This window comes from Eucalyptus grandis, chromosome 3, assembly GCF_016545825.1.
Source record: "Eucalyptus grandis isolate ANBG69807.140 chromosome 3, ASM1654582v1, whole genome shotgun sequence".
In the NCBI taxonomy this organism is placed as follows: Eukaryota; Viridiplantae; Streptophyta; class Magnoliopsida; order Myrtales; family Myrtaceae; genus Eucalyptus; species Eucalyptus grandis.
The window spans coordinates 15,020,016-15,041,288 of record NC_052614.1 but is presented as its reverse complement, the minus strand read 5'-3'; the positions used below and the strand labels follow the sequence as shown (position 1 = coordinate 15,041,288).

The window sequence follows — 21,273 nt, the reverse complement described above, 5'->3', positions numbered from 1 at the left end:
AATCAAATGGCGCCCAAGTTGACAAGCAGCTAACTTAATATGTGTTTTACTATTTTTATGTTTTGAACTTTTGTATATTAGTCCTCCAACTATGTGTGGTTATGCAATTTACCCTGATGACTTAATCTGTATTAGTTTTGTAAGCCAAATTTGACTTTGGTCTTCTTTAATTAAATTGACCAACTCATCCTAGTGAAATTTTTAAAAATTTTGGGTTTTTGCAGTTTAACATCACTCAGACAACTTTCGTGTTTTTGAGCTTTTGTAAAGTAGTCCTCCATATTTATTATTTGCAAAGCAAAATTAGTCGACATGGAGATAAAATTTTCAAATCTAGCTCCAAATTACTTTAAATCTTAACATTCTTCAAATTTTATGAACGTTATACCAAATTAAATTTATGAATCTCAGCTACAATTCATTAGAAGACAAATATTCCTGATTCAAATTTGATTTTTTTTGTAAAAATCATTGAACATCGAAAGGTCAAAACAACTTCGAATTTTCCAGAAAACATTCATAATTTTAGCACATTCAATGCATGATCCTATGTATACATCTAAGCCTAGAACACCTTCAACCAAGTTCATTCAACACATTCAAACATTCAAATATCATCAAACATCATCATGAACCAATTGGAGCATAACTCCTACAAAATCATCATGGAATCCATTTAACATGTTCTCAAATCATGATTCACGCAACATCATCTTAGAACTAATCGGCCTTCAAATGAACATCAAATCAACCCACTAAGTGTTTGGCCACCTCATTACAGCAAAGAATTCAATATATAAATCATGCCATTAAGCTAGCTTTAAAGCTAATATTCAAGGATTATTATCTAAACATGCAAAATCTAGTTTAATTGACATGAAATTAACTAAAGTTAACTTTGAAAATCATCTAGGATACTCCTGCCAGCAAGGAATTTGATTTCTAAAGTCACCTAAACTTGCAATTGATATATGATTTTATCAAACAATCAAAAATCTATAGGCATCCTATTCTAATGATAACAAAATCCATTGTCTCGTAACTTAAGATTAATCATAGATTGAATATATCACTCTAATTTTAGACTATGATCAACCTAAGTATCCTAGGATAGTCATTCCAAATTGTTACGAGAACTATAGCTCCTACCTTTGTTAGGATCATCGAATGACGGCAAAGTAAATAAAGCGAATTGAGGTGTTCCCTGACTAAAATGGAAGGTGCCTACCACAACTTGGCCACGGACAGACCAAGGAACACGGTCTCATGAAGAGGCCGGCGTGTCAATGTTAGAATTGATCTGGTGATGGTGAAGAACCGGCAAGAGAGAGGAACAATTACAGGAGAGAGAGAGAGAGAGAGAGCTTTTCTTTTCAAATTTTTGTGAGGATGAAATTATGAGAGAGGGGTGGTAGGCCAATGCTAAGGAAGAGGGAAAAAAATTCAAATAAGCCTCTAATCTTAACCCTTGATGTAAATTTCAGTCTTATGGTCACTCAATTCTTAATGAGGTAAAAATGATATGATTGGCTCTTTAGGTCACCTAGATCAAGGATAGGTGACATGGCACATCTTAAGGTCTTGATTATAAGGGAAATGAATGGCTAAGATTAGCCTTTCTTAAGGATTGATGGTGTGGAATTTAATTTTGGTTATGGAGATAATGGCATTTTGTAAACAAAGGGAGAGAGGGCTAGTCATGGGGTCTTGTGAGCAAACTGGGATGACTATTTGGTTGACTTGGGTCAAAATTGGCTAAACCAAGTTGACTTGGTTGACCCGAGACCTCTCAATTGTTCTATTCCTCTTCAAATCATGACATGAGCTGGGCTATCTTGCTTTGTTTGGCCCATTAGGTCGAAATGGGCTTTTAGCCCATTAGTCCTAACCACGTTGGCCCTGGCTTGACTTATTGTTCTTGATTCATCATTTTATGATTGACTTCTTCAAATTTTTCAAATGTTGCATAAATTGATATGAAATTGAATTAATTTGGCCCTAATGGAGTTTATAATGTACTCCTTGACTTTATTGTGAAAGGTCAACTATAGCCCTAAACTCATGTTTGAATGTTGACCATCCTCTCCATGTCAAGAATCATCGAAATTAGGGTTGAAATCTAGAATTATCACAGTCCCCTAAATCAAATGTCTAAAAAAATCAAATGAATGAATTTTGGAACTTTTAATTGAGGGTCAAAGTCTTTGGTTTGACTAAAAAGTTAACCTAAAAGTCAACAATTGATTCATTGAAAAAATGGTACGTAAATACAAATAGCATGGAATGCTCTTAATTTCTTACTCTAATGACACATAAATGATTCTTTTTTGTCAAGAAATGAACCTACTGCCATTAGGAATCTCAAGTCTAAAGTTTTAATTCTATTGGACCTGTAGGAAAAAATTTAAGTGTCGACACTGAATATCCAAATTGAAAGAGGAGTTGCCAATCTCATATATGATGAGTGAGTTGTTTGATTGATTTCTCAAGGGGATTCGAAGAATAATATTTTTCATGAATCATATGATGTTGCAGATCGACCGGTGGTGTCAAGGAGGTGATCTTGAGGTCTTTGGATGATAGGGTAAAGCAATGGGTGATGCTATAGATTGAGATGATAATCAAGATTCAAGATAACTTGATTTATACAATGCCTTTCAAATATGGTTTTGGAGGGGGGGAGAGAATTGTGATTGTAGAGGACCTTGCTCCAAGGTTCACACATGATTCTTTCAGCAAGAATATTGAAGAAAATCTGTACGATGGCTTCCATATATGGTTTGAGTGGGGCGGGACCAATGATCATTGAGGAACTTGTCCTAAGGTTCTCACACAATTCTTTTAGCAAGAGAGGATAATAAGGATTGCATGGTAATACCAGTCATCCGGGATTGGTGATGGAGAGGACACCTTGTCTAGTGGTACACACGTAATTCTTTAAGCTAGAGAGGGCAAGCATTGCCCATGAGTACTGCCGATTATCTAGATGAATGAGGTAAAGAAGCCATGAGAGCAGTTTCGAGCCATGTTCAGGGGGACTTGAGTGCAAGGTGGCAGGTGAGAGTTTGATACATCGCTATCAAAGAGATTAAATCTATAGTTCTTCTTTGACCAAAAAAAAAAAAAAAAAGATATAGTTCTTCGGTTGTGAAATTAACTAGCAAATAAATGGTTTAGGGTATTTATAGGGATTTAAAAAAAAAGTCCTAAACCTATTGCATTTGTACTAATTTAGTTCTAAATTTTTAATTTAGTCAATTTAGTCATAAACATTTTGACAATTTTTCAATGTAGTCCATCTAGTTGATTTTGGTCGGAAATCACCAACATAGAGCTAGTGGTCTTACATGGTATCACCAATGCTAACATAGATAATTTTTGTAATTTTAATTTTTTTAAATTTAAAATTATTTGTTTATTTTTCTTTTCTTTTCTTTGTTGCGGCTAGCCACTAAGTGAGGACCTACAATCGCTAGTCTATGGCAAGGATCACCTCACCTAGACCCTTGTTGGCTACGAGTGAGGCGACCCTCTCCCAAATTTGGTGAGGGCCAACCTCGACTATGGCTAGTGAGGGTAGCCCTCTCTTGTGGCCGTAGAGGGTGGCCTCACTTGGGCGAGGTCGTCCTTTGCCTATGGCCGGGCAAGGGTGGCCCTCGCCAGATAGGCCGAGGGCAAGCCCTCTTCGAGTATCGCTGGTGACTGGCCATCACTTGAGATTGGCTACCAGCAAAAAGGAAAGAAAAATACAAAAAAAAAAAAAAAAAGGAAAAAAGAATGAAAATAAGGAAAAGGAAAATAAAATTAGAAAATAAAATTGTTCACACAACGCCAATGCGCCTCATAGGACAGTTGGTGTTAACTAAATGTTACGTTAGTGTTTTCCGATCGTAATGACTAATTTGACAAATCATCAAAAGGTTTATGATTAAATTCGTACAATTGAAAGGTTTATAATTGAATTGGTATAAATATAATAGGTATAGGACTTTTTTTGGTAATTTTCCCATATTTATAGTGAAATATGAGAAATTTTGTATTCAACAAAATGGTTTTAAAATCGATAGATGGTGTGTCGTCACGTGTTAGGAGAAAACAAGTTAGAGGTAAGTGGCCTATATCATAATGGCATAAAGCCGAGGTCAAGCACAACAATAAGAAACTGTTAGGGGTTGACTAGGTCCAGCCGTCCTTAATGTGCCCCGCTCAAGGTGTGTACTTAGTCAAAACTCTTTACATCATCTAAAAGAAATTAAGTTACCTCTGCCCCAAATTTAGGGTTGAGACACTGCCTTCTGCTTAAAGTTTAAACCGTCACTTTATTTATTTAGTTTTTTTTTTTTTGGTTGCCACTTTGCTCTTCTTCAAACTTACCTTTGAAATTGGGACTGACTACATTTTCTTTAAGATATTTTTATCTGTTTTCAAATGGGTTTACGTTTGGTCATTACACTAAAAATAACTATCGTATTAGTAACTATTGTCGCCGTGACAATAGCGTGGGCCCAAAAAAAAATTGAATTGCACAAATAGTAAGTACTATATATTTTTTTTAAAATCCGAATGCATTTGTAATCTAAATTATTAATCAAAAGAATCACGACAATCTAGTGAAGGCAAATTGGAAAATTCTTTTTTTATTCTCGCATAAAACCTTTCACAAAGGCTTTGTGACAAACCTAGAAACTGTCTTATGGTTGGTTGTTCACATTTTTCATAACTGTCTCGAAACGTCCTTTCACTAACAAGAAAAAGCCGGAAGCTTTTTTCCCTCCACTTTAGGAAAATTTCATAGGCTTAAAGTCGTCACCGTTGAAAAAGCTAGAAGGCAATTTTCATAGGCTTGACTTAAAGTGGTTGCCGTTCTTTCGGTGCTAAAAGAGAAAAGAAGATGCGTGTCTCATGGTGAAGAAAAAGAATTGCTCAGTGTGCAGCGGGACTGACCGAGCCTACATTTTTCTAACATTAGTGTTCTCTGTCACCGACGCAATCTCTTTGAAAGAAAAATACGAACACTCAAAACATTTGAACATGACTTAAATTTGTCGACAAGAAACTCGAGATTGAGAATTTCTAATGAGAATTTATGATCTTCCACGGATTAACTTCAATTTTTGCGGTACCCAGCTGAACGAATTCCTCTTCCACCTATGAAATGAGATCATGGGAATCACAATTGATTCTTAGCCCAGAAGATCATCTATTACGATCGAGGGATTAGGAACACGGCTAAACATCCAACCTGCTTGCACCACTATGATCATCCCCCTAATTTAAAATTGTTAAAGAATCTGGTTTACCAAGGATGATTGGCTCATGCACAATACCGAAGGTGGGACTCATGCCAGATCCATCCTCTCAACGCGTGAGATTTAGCATATTGAGAGTAGACAAAGTTTTATTATTACCATCAAATTCTTGAAATGATTTATCTCAGGCATTAGGAAGTAGTGATACGATTATCTATCTAGAAAAATTATGAATCGAACATAGTGCATAAACTAAATTGAATTTGAACATTAAAATTAGTAGACTCCATATGAATCTCTTCAACTTTTACTATTCAGATTTAGTTTATATATATATATATATTTATATATATATATTGTTCATTTACTAATTTCTTACCTATTAGACCCAAATAACTGTCTCAATGTTGAACTTTTGGTTGTGGCATATATCTCTAAATTGTAAATCAACTGGCACTCTTAATGAGAGCATAAAATTAATCAAATTCCTAAGCCATATTGAAGCGATAGAATTATTGCAGTGGGGAATATGCATGCGCAAGTAGAGATTGTTAGGTGCCACGCCTAAAACATCTCGTCCAACCATTTTTAAAGTGGAATTCACAAGTACTCTCACTTTACTAAAGTTCATTTGGTAAATGTCATTCACAAGTACTCTCCACGTGCCCCCAAATACTATTCTATGTTCTTGTGACATAGAATGGCAATATAATGGGAGAAAAATATCATGGCTTAGCAAGTGACAATCATCATTATTTCTTATGACATCAAGTAAAGAATAATGCAGTCTTATAAATATGTATAAAAATATGCATTTTGCAATATCATACTAGTGGATATTATCAAATAACATGAATATTCCATGTACTGTTTATAAATCATTGCATCATAGCAAATGTCAACGTCAACCACTCATATCAAGGAACCTCATGGTCATGTTTCGCCTATGCTTCATTTTCCATATAAGAGAAAGAAAAGTGAAGACTAAACAGATAAAAGCCATTTCTGATTGTTAATCTCAATCATCCAATGGCTTCTTCATCAAAACCCAAAAGTAATTATGAGGTTTTCTTGAGTTTCAGAGGCACAGATGTACGTAACACCTTCCTTGGTCATCTCTACAAAGCTTTACATCATAATGGAATATACACTTTCATTGATAGCAAGGAACTAAGGAAGGGAGACCAAACATTGCCAGTGCTCATGAAGGCCATCGAAGAGTCATTCGTCGCAATCATTGTTTTCTCTAAGGACTATGCTTCCTCACGATGGTGCTTGGAAGAGTTGATGAAGATTATGGAGTGCAAGGAGCAAAAGGACCTCACCGTTCTACCGGTGTTTTATAAAGTGGACCCAAGAGAAGTGAGACAGGGCAGCAAGAGTTATGGGAAAGCTCTAGCAAAGCATGAGTCCAAGTTTGGGAAGGATTCGGAAAAAGTGGAACAATGGAAGAAAGCTCTTTTCAATGCCGGTAGCTTGTCCGGGTGGCATTTTAATGACGGGTAAGTAGAGTAGAGTCCATCTTTTGTGCAAGAAGCTAATCTTTACAAGTATAAAGACTATTTAAAAAAAAAAAAAATCTACACACACAATTGTTAGTACACATGTAGATGCTTCCTTTTATGATTCCTGAAAATTCTCAAGTTCTTGCTCAATTACCAAGTGATATCATTTCTATGGAATCAGCCGCATCGAATCGTTTCATTTCTTTGGCTTGGACGATTCTAGTTCCATTCCCAAAAAATGAATATCTCATTTGTATTGATAGATTTTTTATAGAGTTGATATACGTCAAATATCTAATAGTTAAAAAATTACCGATCATATAAATTTTGAATAAACTACTGATAATTTAACAATAGTTTCGTGAAACTACTAGCTTTTTGATACTTCATAAATTACCACTTTTTTTTGTCCTTTACTGAATTTATTTGTCTTTTTTACCGACCGCTTAAATTTGCCAACTCTCACAATAGTTTTGGAAAAAGTACCAAAACAGTCATAAACCTATTACATTTGTATAAATTTAGTTATAAACCTTTTAATTTGATCAATTTAGTCATCATCATTTTCACATTGATACCAATTCAATCCATCAAGCCAATTAAAGTTGAAAATAGCTAGCATGGAGAGTGGAGGAGGGGTTGTCTCTCTTTCGTAGTGGCAAGTGTAGTGAGATCCGTCACAAGGATCCATGGCTCATATGGGAGCGAAGAAGGGAAGTGAGGAGGGTGCGAACAGGGTCGAGAGAGAGAGAGAGAGAGAGAGAGAGAGAGATTTGGAATTCAATGATTTGGGCTATCTTTAATTGTTTGCTGTGAGTGTTAAAAAGTTGCTTGAGAGAGAGAGAGAGAGGGAGGGAGAGAGAGAAGCAAAGGGTGATTGATCATGGAGGGGTGAGAACGAGTAAAGTGATGGAGTCTCTCTCTCTCTCTCTGGCCATGGGAATGCCAGTACAAAACACAAAGCCAAAAAAAAAAACCGAAAATCGAAAATCCGAGTTGATCCAAACTGTGGTTTTGATTCAGTTCGTATTCGGTTTGGGTTGCATTTGGTTTGTTCAGCTATTTATCCTAACGGTTTAGTTCGATTCGATTTTTCTTGATTCGGTTTTCAAGAATTCTGAGCCAAACCGAACCGAACCATTGACACCCCTAATTGACAAGATGTTTTTTCCAATTATCAGAAATTGATACTAGGACGTTATCGGCTGAAACATTCACTAACTCATTTGAATAAAATCAAATGTCAAAACTCGATCAACCAATGGACAAAATGTAAAGTAGTTTTAATGCACTTATCCCATTTCTTTGCAAGAAATAAGAAAGTTCGGAAAACCTGAGGCAGAATTTTTGGTGTGTACAGGCCATGGTGGGCGATGACATCGTGTTTCAAGGAATTTAAGAGTTTTTAAATCGAAATCTCAACCACCGTTAAAAGTTATAAATAGCTATTTTTGAGTAAGCATACATATAAATCCAATATATCCATAAATAATGATGATGATGATGATGATGATGATGAAGAAGAATAATAATCATGATGATGGTGAAGATGTTGATGATGATGATGATGATGATGATGATGATGATGATGAATGGTGAATGATAAGTGCATCGTCATGTATAAATCCGAAGAACATGAATTCTTTGGATGACTAAATTTTGAAGCCTTAACTTGTTTCCATTGGTGTGGAGCTCTTGGAGTTCTAATTCAACTTGGTGGGAATACATGTTGGTTTTGGTTGTGATCATCATAAAATGTGATGCACTACTTTATCATTATTGGCTTGTAATTGCTTGTTATTTGCTTATTCAAATTGCTAAAAATGATCCCACAACTTCTTTTTTCTGTCTTTGTCAGAGATGAATCAGAGCTTATAGAAAGAATTGTGAAGGAGATCTCCACTCTTCTAGACCGAACACCTTTGCATGTTGCTAAGCATCCGGTTGGGATTAATTCTCGAGTGGTTAAGCTAAAATCCATGTTAAACGTTGAGTCTGATGATGGTGTTTTTATGATGGGATTATGGGGAAAGGGAGGCATAGGAAAGACAAGTTTAGCTAAAGCCATTTATAATGATATTTTCAGACAATTTGAAGGTTCAGCTTTTTTGGCAAATGTTAGAGAAACTTCCAAAGGTTGCAGGGATTTAGTTGCTTTGCAAGAAAAATTACTATTGGAGATATTAATATCGAAACAAAGATTAGTAGTGTCCAATGTCGATGGTACTAATCTAGTACGGGATAGACTTTGTTGCAAAAAGTTCTCCTTATCCTTGATGATGTGGACGACTTGCGTCAATTAAATGCTTTAGCAGGAGAAGGCAAGTGGTTTGGTAATGGAAGTAGGATCATCATTACTACAAGAGATAAACATTTGCTAACTTGTCATGGGATAGATCAAGATCATGTGTACGAAGTTAAAGCATTTGAGGACAATGAAGCTCGCGAGCTGCTTAGTAAGCATGTTTTTCAAACACATCAAAAACTAAAAATCAGGACAGATCTAGTGGATAGTGTTTTGAATTATGCCGAAGGCCTTCCTTTAGCAATTGAGGTACTAGGTTCCTTCTTATGTGGTAGAAGAGAACATGAATGGAAAAGTACACTAAAGAAGTTTTCTAAGATTCCTCACAAAACCATTAATAATGTGCTCAAAATAAGTTATGATGGACTAGAGGATAATGAGAAATAGATTTTTCTCCACATTGCTTGTTTCTTTAAGGGGCAAGATAGTCAGTACATAAAGAAAGTTATTGATAGTTGTGATTTTGAGATAACTATAGGATTGGAAATTCTCCTTGAGAGGTCCTTGATAAGTATGGAGCATGGAATCGTAGAAATGCATGACTTGATTCAATTGATGGGTATGGATATTGTGAACCAAGAATGTCGCGATGATCCCTGGAGACGCAGCAGGCTTTGGCTATATGATGACGTTCTCGATGTTCTATCCCGCGACATGGTAATACTTGCAAATATAGTTAAAATTGTGCTCCTTGTCTTTGACTCTAATTACTAAATATGCATTACTTAAATAGTCTCGTATATACAGGGAGATTGTGTAGTAAAAGCCATAGTGTTGGAGCCACCAGAGCAGAAAGAGATATATGTCAAGCCTAATGCTTTTACAAAAGCAAGCAGGTTGAGATTGCTCATCATGCACAATCTGCATAATTCTTTCCAATGTCCTATATATCTTCCTAATGAGCTAAGATGGTTTGAATGGGCTGGCTGTGCTTCTTGGTTTCCTCAATTTTCCTCTGGTCCAAAGAAATTAGTGGGAATTTATATGAGTAAATGCAGTATTACAAGAGTGCCAAAACAATTTAAGGTGAGCAATTACCTACATAGACCTTTGTATTATATACTTCATTAGTACATGTACATGTTTATTATATGTTCTAGTACACAGAAGAAAGTGGTGTTCTTGCATTATAGAAAGCACTTCTCTCTTTTCTTTCAAAATGACCCCAACTACTTGCTTTAGAAATATTCTTTCATGTAATAGATTTGGCATTTGAAAAATTAAGCATAAACAGAATAAATACACAACATTGGGAAATTTTATAAATGTTTGTGGGAAAGAAAGATATTTCAATATTTGACTTTTTTTTTTTTTTTTTTTTTTATGAAGGTCAATAAGTCATAAGAGAATGATACGTGGAAAGGGAAAGATATTTAGAGATTTGGGTTTTTTTTAAGGTCCTTGCATCATAAGAAAATTGAAATTTTAGCATTGAAATACATTGTAAAATAATGCAGAAGCTATCACCTTGAAACTAAATAAATGTGAAATCATCAATGAAATAAGCAAGGAACAATAAAGATCATAAGAGATTTTACTTGGTTTAGTCTAGTATCAATACCCACTCCACCGGGATATCTAACATCAAATAATCTAATAATCAATCAGAGAATTACATAGTTACAATCGCTAATACACACAACCCACTCCTGTGCATGGCTAAAGAAGAGTTTCCCGCTTGTTCCTTTTTCTTCTTCTTTTTTTGTGATTGTGGATGAAAGGAGACAAAATAAACGAAAGTTACATCTTGACAGCATTCAAAGGAGTTTAACCATTGGCCTTGGTCAAACCTTGGATAAATATGAAGAAATCATTAGGGCTAACAAAACAATTTACAGAGGGCTGACTAGATTAATTGAAAACTTAAAACAATTTATCTTGCGGAAGATAACATGATGTACTTTGATAGTAGCAAAAATAGATTGGAGGTATCAACCAAGCTAGTGTTGCTGTTAACCAATTATAGGCAATAATGTATACATAGAAAATAGCACACAACAATAAATAGTGATTTGACTTTATCCCAAAGCCTACATTCGCTTTTCCGGGGAACAACCTCAACATTGGCTGCAATTCACTAGTAATCTTTAAGAGTACAACCAACACGAATTGCTTTATTATCAAATGTATCACATTATTAGAATGAAAATAATACCCTCATTCTTGTACACGTTCTCTTGTCACTGAATACAAAGTAGCAAGCAAAGTATTTTATAGATATATAGTAGCACAGTCTTTCTCAATTTTACATCCAACCCTTTTTAGCTACTTTGATCCTATTTATTAGACATCTTCAATCCATCCCTTGGGAGATGCTTTTGAAGACGTAAGAGCTGTTGGGACTTGGTTGCAGTTGTCATTGAGGTATGGATTGCCCATACAATCCTTTCCTCTAAATGATACCAAGGTTTCCAAAAATGGAGTCTGTAGGTGTTGTTACATTAATTGGACCTCTAACTATTTGATCAAAACAATCAATGGTGCTCTGACTCATTTCCTGTTCTCCGGCTGGGAGTTCTCAAACTATTAACAGCTATATTCTACTCATATAACTATTATCAAAAAATGCACTTGTTGAGCAATGCCTTTTAAGACTTGACAACACAATACATTGCTTTATATCACCTTATCAAACCATGAGCACTTATCACTAGTTTGCGATGTTGCCCATGGTCAAACTGTGTGAAATGACTTGCAATCAATTATCCAATGATCCTCCTCAGTATTTCATCTTCCAAAGACTTTACATTGATGACCCATCAACCATCGTATCTCAAAGTCCTCATGAACACATCGTCATATTTGACTTGTTTTGCTATCATGATCCTCATCCTTGCACTCAATCTTCACTGAACTCACAAAGACCAACACTATTATCACAATTTTTTTGAAATCATCGCTGCATCATTAAGACGAATATCTGCACTTATCATAAGGATAGTAGACCAAGGATAGTTTTGGAATCTTCAAAATACCATAAGGATGTTTTCGCAACATAAATCACTATCAATTGACTGAATCTTGGATTCATATATCCAAAAAAATTATAACCCAAGATTATCATCTGAAGAAGGAAACACCAAATCAAAGGCCAACTAGGACTTTCTTTTTACACCTCATCCAATCTGAGTTGATCTACATCCTCTTATGGGGTCGGCTTTAGTATATAGGTTCAAACATGAGACATAATTTAATTACTCTCCACCTTGGCTTGATGTTTGTTGCCATTATCCACCATAGTAGCTTTCCCAATGCTCTAATGAGCGCTTATACACTACAAAGGCTATTTGAGATCAAGCTTCACCATCATGTCAAAAGGGTTCTTCGTTGTTGCGATCTTCGTCATAACAACCTTGCCCTTTGCCACAACATCTCATATTAAATAGTACTTGATTTCAATATGCTTCCTCGTGATAAATTAAATTATAGACCAAATATTTTGTACTTTGGTTGTCATAGTGTATTGCAATGTCTTGCTACTCCAACCCTAAGTTCGAGAGCATACTCTTTAGTCATGTAGTCTCATTCACTATAAAATTCGATGTCATGTACTTTGCCTCAATCAAAGACAAGACAGTGTGGTCTTGCAAGAATGCCTTCCAACTTATTGTACAACTTGTTAGTCTAAGCAGGACCTACACTCATTTAAGTCACTAGCATGATTTGAATTTACATAACTTGTGGTCTCTTTACTATTGCCATCCGTCAATACATTGTACCAATATTTATTGTCCCTTTAAGTATACGAGGATTTATTTCATAGCTTATGATTGTTTCTTACTAGGATGCTTTATGTAACGACTAACAATGCTCACAACTTATGAAATGTCAAGCCTCGTGCATACATAATACTACCCCACTACACTAGAATAAAAAACAAGAAACATATGTTCCTCCTCCTTAGTCTGCAATGAGTTTAAAGTACTTGGCTAAAGGTATACTCATAGATTTCGTTGATTGCATGCCATAATTTTCTCAATATATATATCTTTTTATATAAACTCGAAACTGCTACAGCCTTATCATGTAATATCTTCATACCTAGTATCTTCTTTGCATTACCTAAAGTTTTTCATCTCAAACTCAATACTCAACTGGCACTTCACCACATGAATATCAAACATATTATTAGCTGTGATCAACATGTTATCAATATATGATAACAAATCAATCAAATACACATCTTCCAATTTCTTAGAGTTAGCACAACTATCCAATTGAATTTTTGAATAGTCCAACTAGTCACAAAAGCATCAAAATGTTTATAAAGTTACTTAGGAGACTAGCTCAAGCCATGCAAAAATTTCTCTAACAAGCAAACATGATCTTCCTCATTGAAATAGCATATCCCTTCAATTGCCTTATGTAAATCCATTCCTTCCATGCACCATGAAGAAACATTGCTATCATGTTTAGCTGCACTAGCTTAAGATCTTGTGTAGCAACTAAGACAAGTAATACTTAAAAAGAAGTATGTCTTACTAGATGAGAATGCCTTACTATGATAATTGTCATTCCATTGATTATATTACTTCACAACAAGTCTTGCCTTATACCTCACTACCTAAAAATGGGAATGCCCCCCTTTTGTTTTTAAACCCATTTGCATCTTACTATCTTCTAGCTTTTAGGTACTTTAACCAAATCCCATGTCGCAACTCATACTCTAATCAAAAGACTAAAAGCCCCTACTGAAGATTCAAAAGGCAAGCATTGAAATGAGAAAGGCTTGTAGACTCGTGAGGCCAAATGACACATTCTCAAATGTTAGCACACACTAGAAAGTGCTTTGAAAGGTGTCAACAGGTGCGCGGAGCTAGAGCCCGGCATGTTTGCCCACTGGGCCAAGTGTTCACTTGCTTCAGAGTCTTCGCCTTTAGATAACAATCAGTGTCTACCCCAGCTATGGATTTGTCGGTTGGTTGATTCTCGAAATCACCTCTTGAGAAAAAGAAAAAGAAAAAAAAAAAAGGCCTTAGGGTCCCGACCCATAAATGAACTTTTTTCCTACTTTGCTAAGAGAAGAGAGGGAAAGACAGATGGCCTAAAGCAATCCTTCCAACCAGCCATCCCATGGAGTTGAACACAACACTGACTTTGGCTAGGTTCATTATTCATACTGGCTAGCCACCATGACAACTTAGCACTAGCCATCACCTCAAAATAAAATGAATGTGCATCTATCTCCATCTCATCACCAATAGTCAATGCATGAGCAATACTTGTACGACCACATATACCAATAATTTAATTCACCTTCTCTGTCTGCTCGTGGCTATACTTTGTTGCAAATTTACTAGTTTTCCAATATTATCAACTTTAGGAATTGTAATCTCAACCTCTATTACCTGTGATTTATTTGGAGTCTACACCTAAAGATCCATATCACAATTGACACCGTGATTCATTTTTCAACCAGTTGTGTCTTAGGACTTCACTGTTGAAGTTTACCAATCATGTTTGATGTCACGTCTCTACCTTCTAGAAAACTGGGTGAGTCAGCACCATTGCACCATAACTGGTAACCTTTCAGCCTATGAGCATAACCTAGAATTATGCACTTCTTCGACCTCAATTCAAGCTTACCATCATTTGCTTGAGTTGCATGACATCTGTATACCTATAGTCTAGAGTAGTCAATAGGATTCCCACAATCATACTTCTTCATGAGCCTTCCACTTAATAACATATGATGGAGATTGATGAATCAAGTAATCGCATATGTTCACAACTTTAGCCTAAAATTCCTTGCTTAGTCTTGCATGCAAAAGAATGCACTGAGCTCACTCAATCAAATTCTTATTCTTTCATTTTGTGACACCATTCTGCTGTGGTGTCAATGGCACTATGTTGTGTCCCACAACCCCTTTTCCTTTGCAAAAATTGGTAAAATCTTTACTATAGAACTCCATGTCGTTATTGATCCTAAGGCACTTAATTTGGTCATTGAATGCTTCTCAAAGTGCCTTACACTTCTTGACCTGATTGAACACCTTAGATTTGTGCTTTAGGAAGCATATCCATACTTTTTTCAAAAATTTGTCAATGAATATATGTATATATCAAGCACCCCCTTTCAAAGAAACTAGAGATGTGTTGTAGACTTCTAAATGAATGTAACCAATCGGTTGCTTGGTTGAATGCATAGTTGTAGTGAATTTAACTTGGCTTTGTTTCCTAAAGATGCATTGCTCACACAAGTGTAGCTTCCCTATCTTCTTATCCTTGAGCAACCCACTCTCACTCAGTACTTTATACTTGTCTCATTCTTATGCCCGAACGGCACATGCCTGAACTTAGTCAAGTTTGAGTTTGACTCACCTAGTGAAATTGTAGGAGCTTTAATCATGGTCTCTTTTAGTAAATGATACAGAGGTTTCACCTTCTTCCCTTTTATCATGTCACAGCACTTCAAGAGATTTTTAGCATTCCTCATTCAGTGATGTACTTACACCTAATGTTATCGAGTGTTCCAAGATATGCAATTATTCTTGAGCTTTGTTACATGACTAAAGTCTTTTAGTATATGCAATACTCCATCATGCATCCAAATCCGGATTGTCCCTATTTAGACAATCTTTTGAGGCTGCATTATTCCCTAATGAACTCTATCACCATGTGTAATCTAGTAAGTAGTAAACCAATTCCTATGAAAAATCATATGATAAGAATGCATCAAATTCTAGCACTATGCATCTCTTGACGAGTCACAATCAAGACAGCCTTTGCATCATCGGTGTTTTCTTTGGCAACGTTCGCCACATTACATTACTTGTGGAATTTTGCCTAGTAACTGTGTTTCTTAGTTTAGGGTAATCTCTCCTCATGTGCCCCTTCTCAAGATATTCAAAGCAAATCACGCAACCCTTAGACTTTCCATGGTGAGACTTCCATCTATTTTTACCTTTTCTCCTAGACTCCAATGTTGATCTCTACCTTGAATCACAAGTCCTCACGCCCCCTCTTGTGCTAGATCCTCATCTTGCAACTTTCTCTACCTCTCCTTAGAGAACAAGGCAAATTGTACCTCTTATGAGGTAATTGCAATGTGCCCTATAATAGTAAATTAGTAAAGTATATCCATGACTTTGGTAGAGAAGCCAACAATATCATGCCTTATTTTTCATCATATAGGGTCTCTTCGACATTTTTCACTCCCAGCATGAATTTGTCAAACACATCTAAATGAGATTTGATGGATGTATCTTTAGTATAACAAACTTCAAACATAATTTTCAACATGCATAAGTGATATTCAAACCCTTCTTTACACATCATGCTTGAAGTTTTGCCCACAATGTTGGAGCATCCTCTCATTGGCCACCATTCTTAGTACCTCATTTGATAAATTCAATAGGATTATACTCATCGTCCCTCTCTCAATTAACTCATATTTATTGGCATATTTCATCGTTTCTATCAACTTAACCTTGCCATTCAACGCCCTAGCCAAATCTTGAGTTGTTAATAGTGCATGCATCGTAAAGCTCCACAACCCAAAATTGTTCCTCCCATTAAACTTCTCAAAATTTCTACTTTCACTTTACACATAATTGCAACAACATAATTTCTAGACAATAATCAGACAAGCAAAAATCTCAAATTAAAACCAAAAGAGAACTAAAAAAGAGATAGAGAGATAGTTATGTGGTTCAGTCTCAATAATGGTACCTAATCCATGGAGAGAGTTAACACAAAAAAAAAAATCCACTAATTGGAGAATTTCAAAGTAATCATTGCTCACATGCTCGAGTGATTTCCAATTCTAGAAACACCAAAACCTACAATGCACACAAAGAAACAAATCAGTTTGGATGTAAAACTATGCTATGTGTGTGTGTGTGTGTGTGTGTGTTCCTTGCTCCTGTGCATAGCTAAAGAAGAGTGTGTGTGTGTTCCTCGCTCTTGTGCATAGCTAAAGAAGAGCTTCCCCCTTGTTCCTCTTTTGTGTGATTGCAGCTGAAGGAAGATAGAAAATAAAACCCACACTTTATTTTCTATCTCTGAAACCTACCTAGGACTTTCTTCAAAGTATTCCTCTTTGTTTCCTCATGTGCAGCCTTTTCCAAGAAAGTCAACCGGGTGACAATTAGAGGAGTTCAACTGTTGGTCTCATTCCTTGGACAGATATGAAGAAACCCTTGTTGGTTGTTTGAGCGTTGGATTCATAAATCCCAACACATAAAAACAATTTATAATCCAAGATTATCATCTGAAGAATGCAAGACCATGTCAAAAACCAACTCAGACTTTTCTCTTACACCTCATCTAATACGAAGGTCCACATCCTCCAATCAGGTCAAGTTCAATATACTAACTCAAACTCAAGACATAATTATAAAGTATGTGAGATAAAATAGAATAACCAATTTGACATATCCGTCCATGAGTATAAAATTTGTAAAATAAGTAATTGAGTATAATTGAAGGAAAGAATTTAAAAAAAAAATTGAAATCCCTTAAAAGTAGCTTTATGTACTATATAATAATATAGATGAAGTACAAACACTTTTTTAATCCAATATCTCTAACAATCGACATAGTTATATTTCAAAATCAAATCAAATCTACCTAATGAAGAATGCAAATGTGCTAGCGTAAGCTATGTAACCCCATTCTAATTGTGTCGGTTGTTTACACATAACCTTTTTTTGTTTTACTATAAAATTTGTATAATGAGCAAATATAAAGGAAACACAAATATAGAGAACGAATCCGTTGATATTGTACATAAAAGTGAAAACACCCAAGCAGTAGGGAGTTGAGTGGCCAAACTGCTTGATTTGGATGTGGTAAATTAGATATCCTAGTGACAACATCTCTTACTAAAAGTAAACTTAAGGGGCTAGTTAGTTGCAAGTGATGGAGCTTTACCCAATGTAACATACTTGAACAACAGGATTTGTCCTACATCAATAGAATTAGCTTTGTCAAAGGTTTGAATGCACTGTCCTGTAAAACTAGACATTATTAATTACTTAAGTTAGTTCTTAAGGAGCAACATTTCTAAGCAAACATAATAAAATATTTATTAGAAGCTTTGCCAATAATGTTGTAATGCGTTTGCAAATAATGGGATCTAGTGGTGGAATACCAATAGTTTCTTGATCAAAAGTCAAAGCTAGATATTGAATTGTATATGTAAATTCTTTTTCTTCATATTTTTTCTAAGTTGGTTTCATTTTCTTTGCATAACTTCAAAGAAATTTAAATTTATTTATTTTTTGAAAAATTTCATTGTGATAGAATATAGTATTGACATTAATCTATTATATAGAGTCTAAATCAGAATTAAAAAAATGTTCACTTTGGTGCTTGCCACATGACATTAACTTTGCTTCTCTAATTGGAACATGACATGACATAGGGCTTAATTTTGTCACATGACCCACATTCGCATGGTTGCCGCATGGCACTTCACTTTACTATTTTGATTGCCACATGGTGTGACATATGTCATAGTTTTACCACATGGCCTGCATCCGACCATTATCCATTAGCTTTTTCATTTATCATCACTAATTTTCAATCTCTCACAATATATACATACAGATTTGTAATTACTAGTAAAGTTTCTAATTGTTTACTAATTCCTCAATACAATATGTAATTCTAAAAAAATCAAATTATAGCACCTTTTAATGAAATGTTGGTTTCATTGTTTTTGCAGGACTTCCAACAATTGAAGTACGTTAATTTCAGTAATCGTGAATCATTGATTCATATGCTGACCTTTCTTGTACACCAAATCTTGAGGAATTGGTTCTCTGTGATTGCAAAAACTTAGTAGAAGCCCATGAGTCTATTGCATATCACAACAAGTTGCAGTCGTTGAATTTAAGGGGTGCAAAAAATTGACAATTTCCTGATATTCCACGTAAACTTGAAGGCTTGAAAAAGCTTTGTTTACAAGGGACCACTATTAAAGAACTTCCTGTATCAATAGAAAATCTTGTCTCTTTGAAAATGATGGATTTAAGTAATTGCAAGAACTTGGCAAGTCTTCCGTCTAGCATTTACAAGTTACAAAAGATTGAACTCTTGGAACTTTCATATTGTCCAAATTTAATAGGATTTCCAAAATATGAGGATTTAGCTAATCTCGTGCATGAATAGCGGACTTCCAAATTTACTCTATTTATCTTTTGGGGATGTAATTTTTGGAAATAGAATTTCTCGAGAATCCTTCATGCTTTCCCTTCTTGCAAGAATTAGTTCTAGCGGAGAGCTATGTTACTAGCCTTCCCAAATCTATTTGTAAACGTGATCATTTGACCGTGTATGCAATTTCATATTGCCAAGAATTACAAGAAATATCTGAGCTTCCACCATTTTTGAAGATTCTTTCAGCTAATAATTGCGAATCTATTCAAAAAACTGGAGATGTATCTCCAGCAGCTTTTGTCCGTAGAGTGTTGACCGGAACTGACCTTCCCTCTCTCGACCAGGTTAGACTCTCTCTCTCTTTTCTCTCTCTCTCTCTCTCTCTCATAAAGTTGGCTACATGCTTTTACGGGAATGATTTCTATCACATGAGAGTTGTATGTTAATGCAAGCAAGGGTCAATGAATCTCTACTCATTTAGAGAGCTATAGTTTGATGTGGAATTCACTGGGATTAATCACCAAACTCAAAATTGTTGGAGAAATCTTCCTGGAATATTTTGAAGCTGACAAAACGTTTCCATCAGTCTAGTCTGAAGATTTGCAGACTCTACTATTTAAAGTCTGAAGACCTCCGGACTGCCAAACTCAAGACTCAAAGTCTATTCTCATTGACAGTTTCTAATCCGTCGAAGAAGGCTATCCAGATCTGGATGTTTCATTAAGGATTTGACCTTATCGACTAGAGAAGATCTCTTGGCTGGATATGACATAACGGAATCCTTTATTTGATCATGATTGATTCAGAGATTAAGGATCCGATGATTGGCGAAGTGTACTTGGAAGGTTCTACTTATGGAAACCGAGATCCTGATTTAGGGGCGAGCAGGATTGATGGGCTATCGACATGTTCCTTAAATAGCTCGAATGATCTTCTTATTTGATTCTGTCCAACGGGAAGGTTGGAAGAATTCCTTTAGTAAGTGCCAACGGGTATGATGGCATAAAGGAGTATATAAGGAAGACGTTCCAATTGTTCGAGTGTGTGCACGATAGAAGAATTCCAAAGTCTGAAGCTCTTTGTTCTTAGTCAATTCATTTACTGAGTGAAATCTTGTACGCAAAAGAGAGTCTATATTTTGAGAAACCTTGAGGAAGTGTGATAAAGTATCTACACTGTGGAATCAAGGGAGATCCTTGCTGTAACAACTCTTTTGTTCATAGTGAAATCCAGCCGGTGGGTTGTTAGTGCGGAAGAGTGGACGTAGGCTTGGAATAAGCCGAACCACTATAATTTATGTGTTCATTTTCTCTTCTATACTCTCTGCTTTACTTTGATCATAATTCGATTTGTTAACTAAAGGAGAACTTCCTTTCTATTGTCTGCTTAGTATTGCTCTCTTATCTCAAGAAATTATTTTTTTTCACCTATTCACCTCCCTCTAGGTGCTTATACTAGCTATCTCAAAAATGAATTCTTTTATTTGAGTACTACGATGACAAACTTCGGTACTTTCTAATGGTCTATCTTTATAGCAGACACCTTCTAATTACACAATTTGGTTCATTGGAGAAGAGATGCCAGAGTGGGTCCTCCCTATTGAAGAGAGTTCTGTATCATTCATGGCTTTAGAGGCCTTGTATGATAGATTTCTTGTGGTCACTTTCTGTGCCGTTCTCAGCAATGATGATAAGGCAAAGTATCCAATATTTGAGGTTTTACCACATGTGAATGGTGAAATCAGGGATTGCAAAGGAGGAAGAAAGTTCATGACAACAGATTTTGATCAAATCTTGCTTTGGTTTTTCACACCATATGATCTGTGGGGAGAAGTCAATTTTGGTCAAATTGATGGGAGTTATGTACACTTTAGCCTTACAGTATCAACTGCAAAGGTGAAAAAGTGGGGATTCCGAATAATATGCAAGCCACTTGAGGACGATTTAAAGATTGAGATTCAAGACAATCGGTTGATCGATCTAGCTTTACTCCGTGAGGTTGTTCTTGAACTAACGGATTTAGAAGTTGAGAGTCCACTTATGCACAAAGATAATTTGATTGAAACAGATCTATAGAAAGAGTTGCAAGATTGTCAAAGGAGGAGTGAGGA

The 21,273-nt window shown here is 35.6% G+C and overlaps 1 protein-coding gene across 1 annotated transcript; it reads left to right on the top strand.

Moving 5' to 3' along the window:
* The first annotated feature begins 6,278 nt into the window (after positions 1 to 6,278).
* LOC104446680 (TMV resistance protein N) lies at positions 6,279 to 21,238 on the top strand. The gene is made up of 5 exons (XM_039309350.1): positions 6,279 to 6,751; positions 8,613 to 8,977; positions 9,070 to 9,308; positions 9,477 to 9,716; positions 20,702 to 21,238. The coding sequence occupies exons 1-5, from the start codon at positions 6,279 to 6,281 to the stop codon at positions 21,236 to 21,238; spliced, it is 1,854 nt and encodes a 617-aa protein (XP_039165284.1).
* The last annotated feature ends 35 nt before the right edge of the window (positions 21,239 to 21,273 follow it).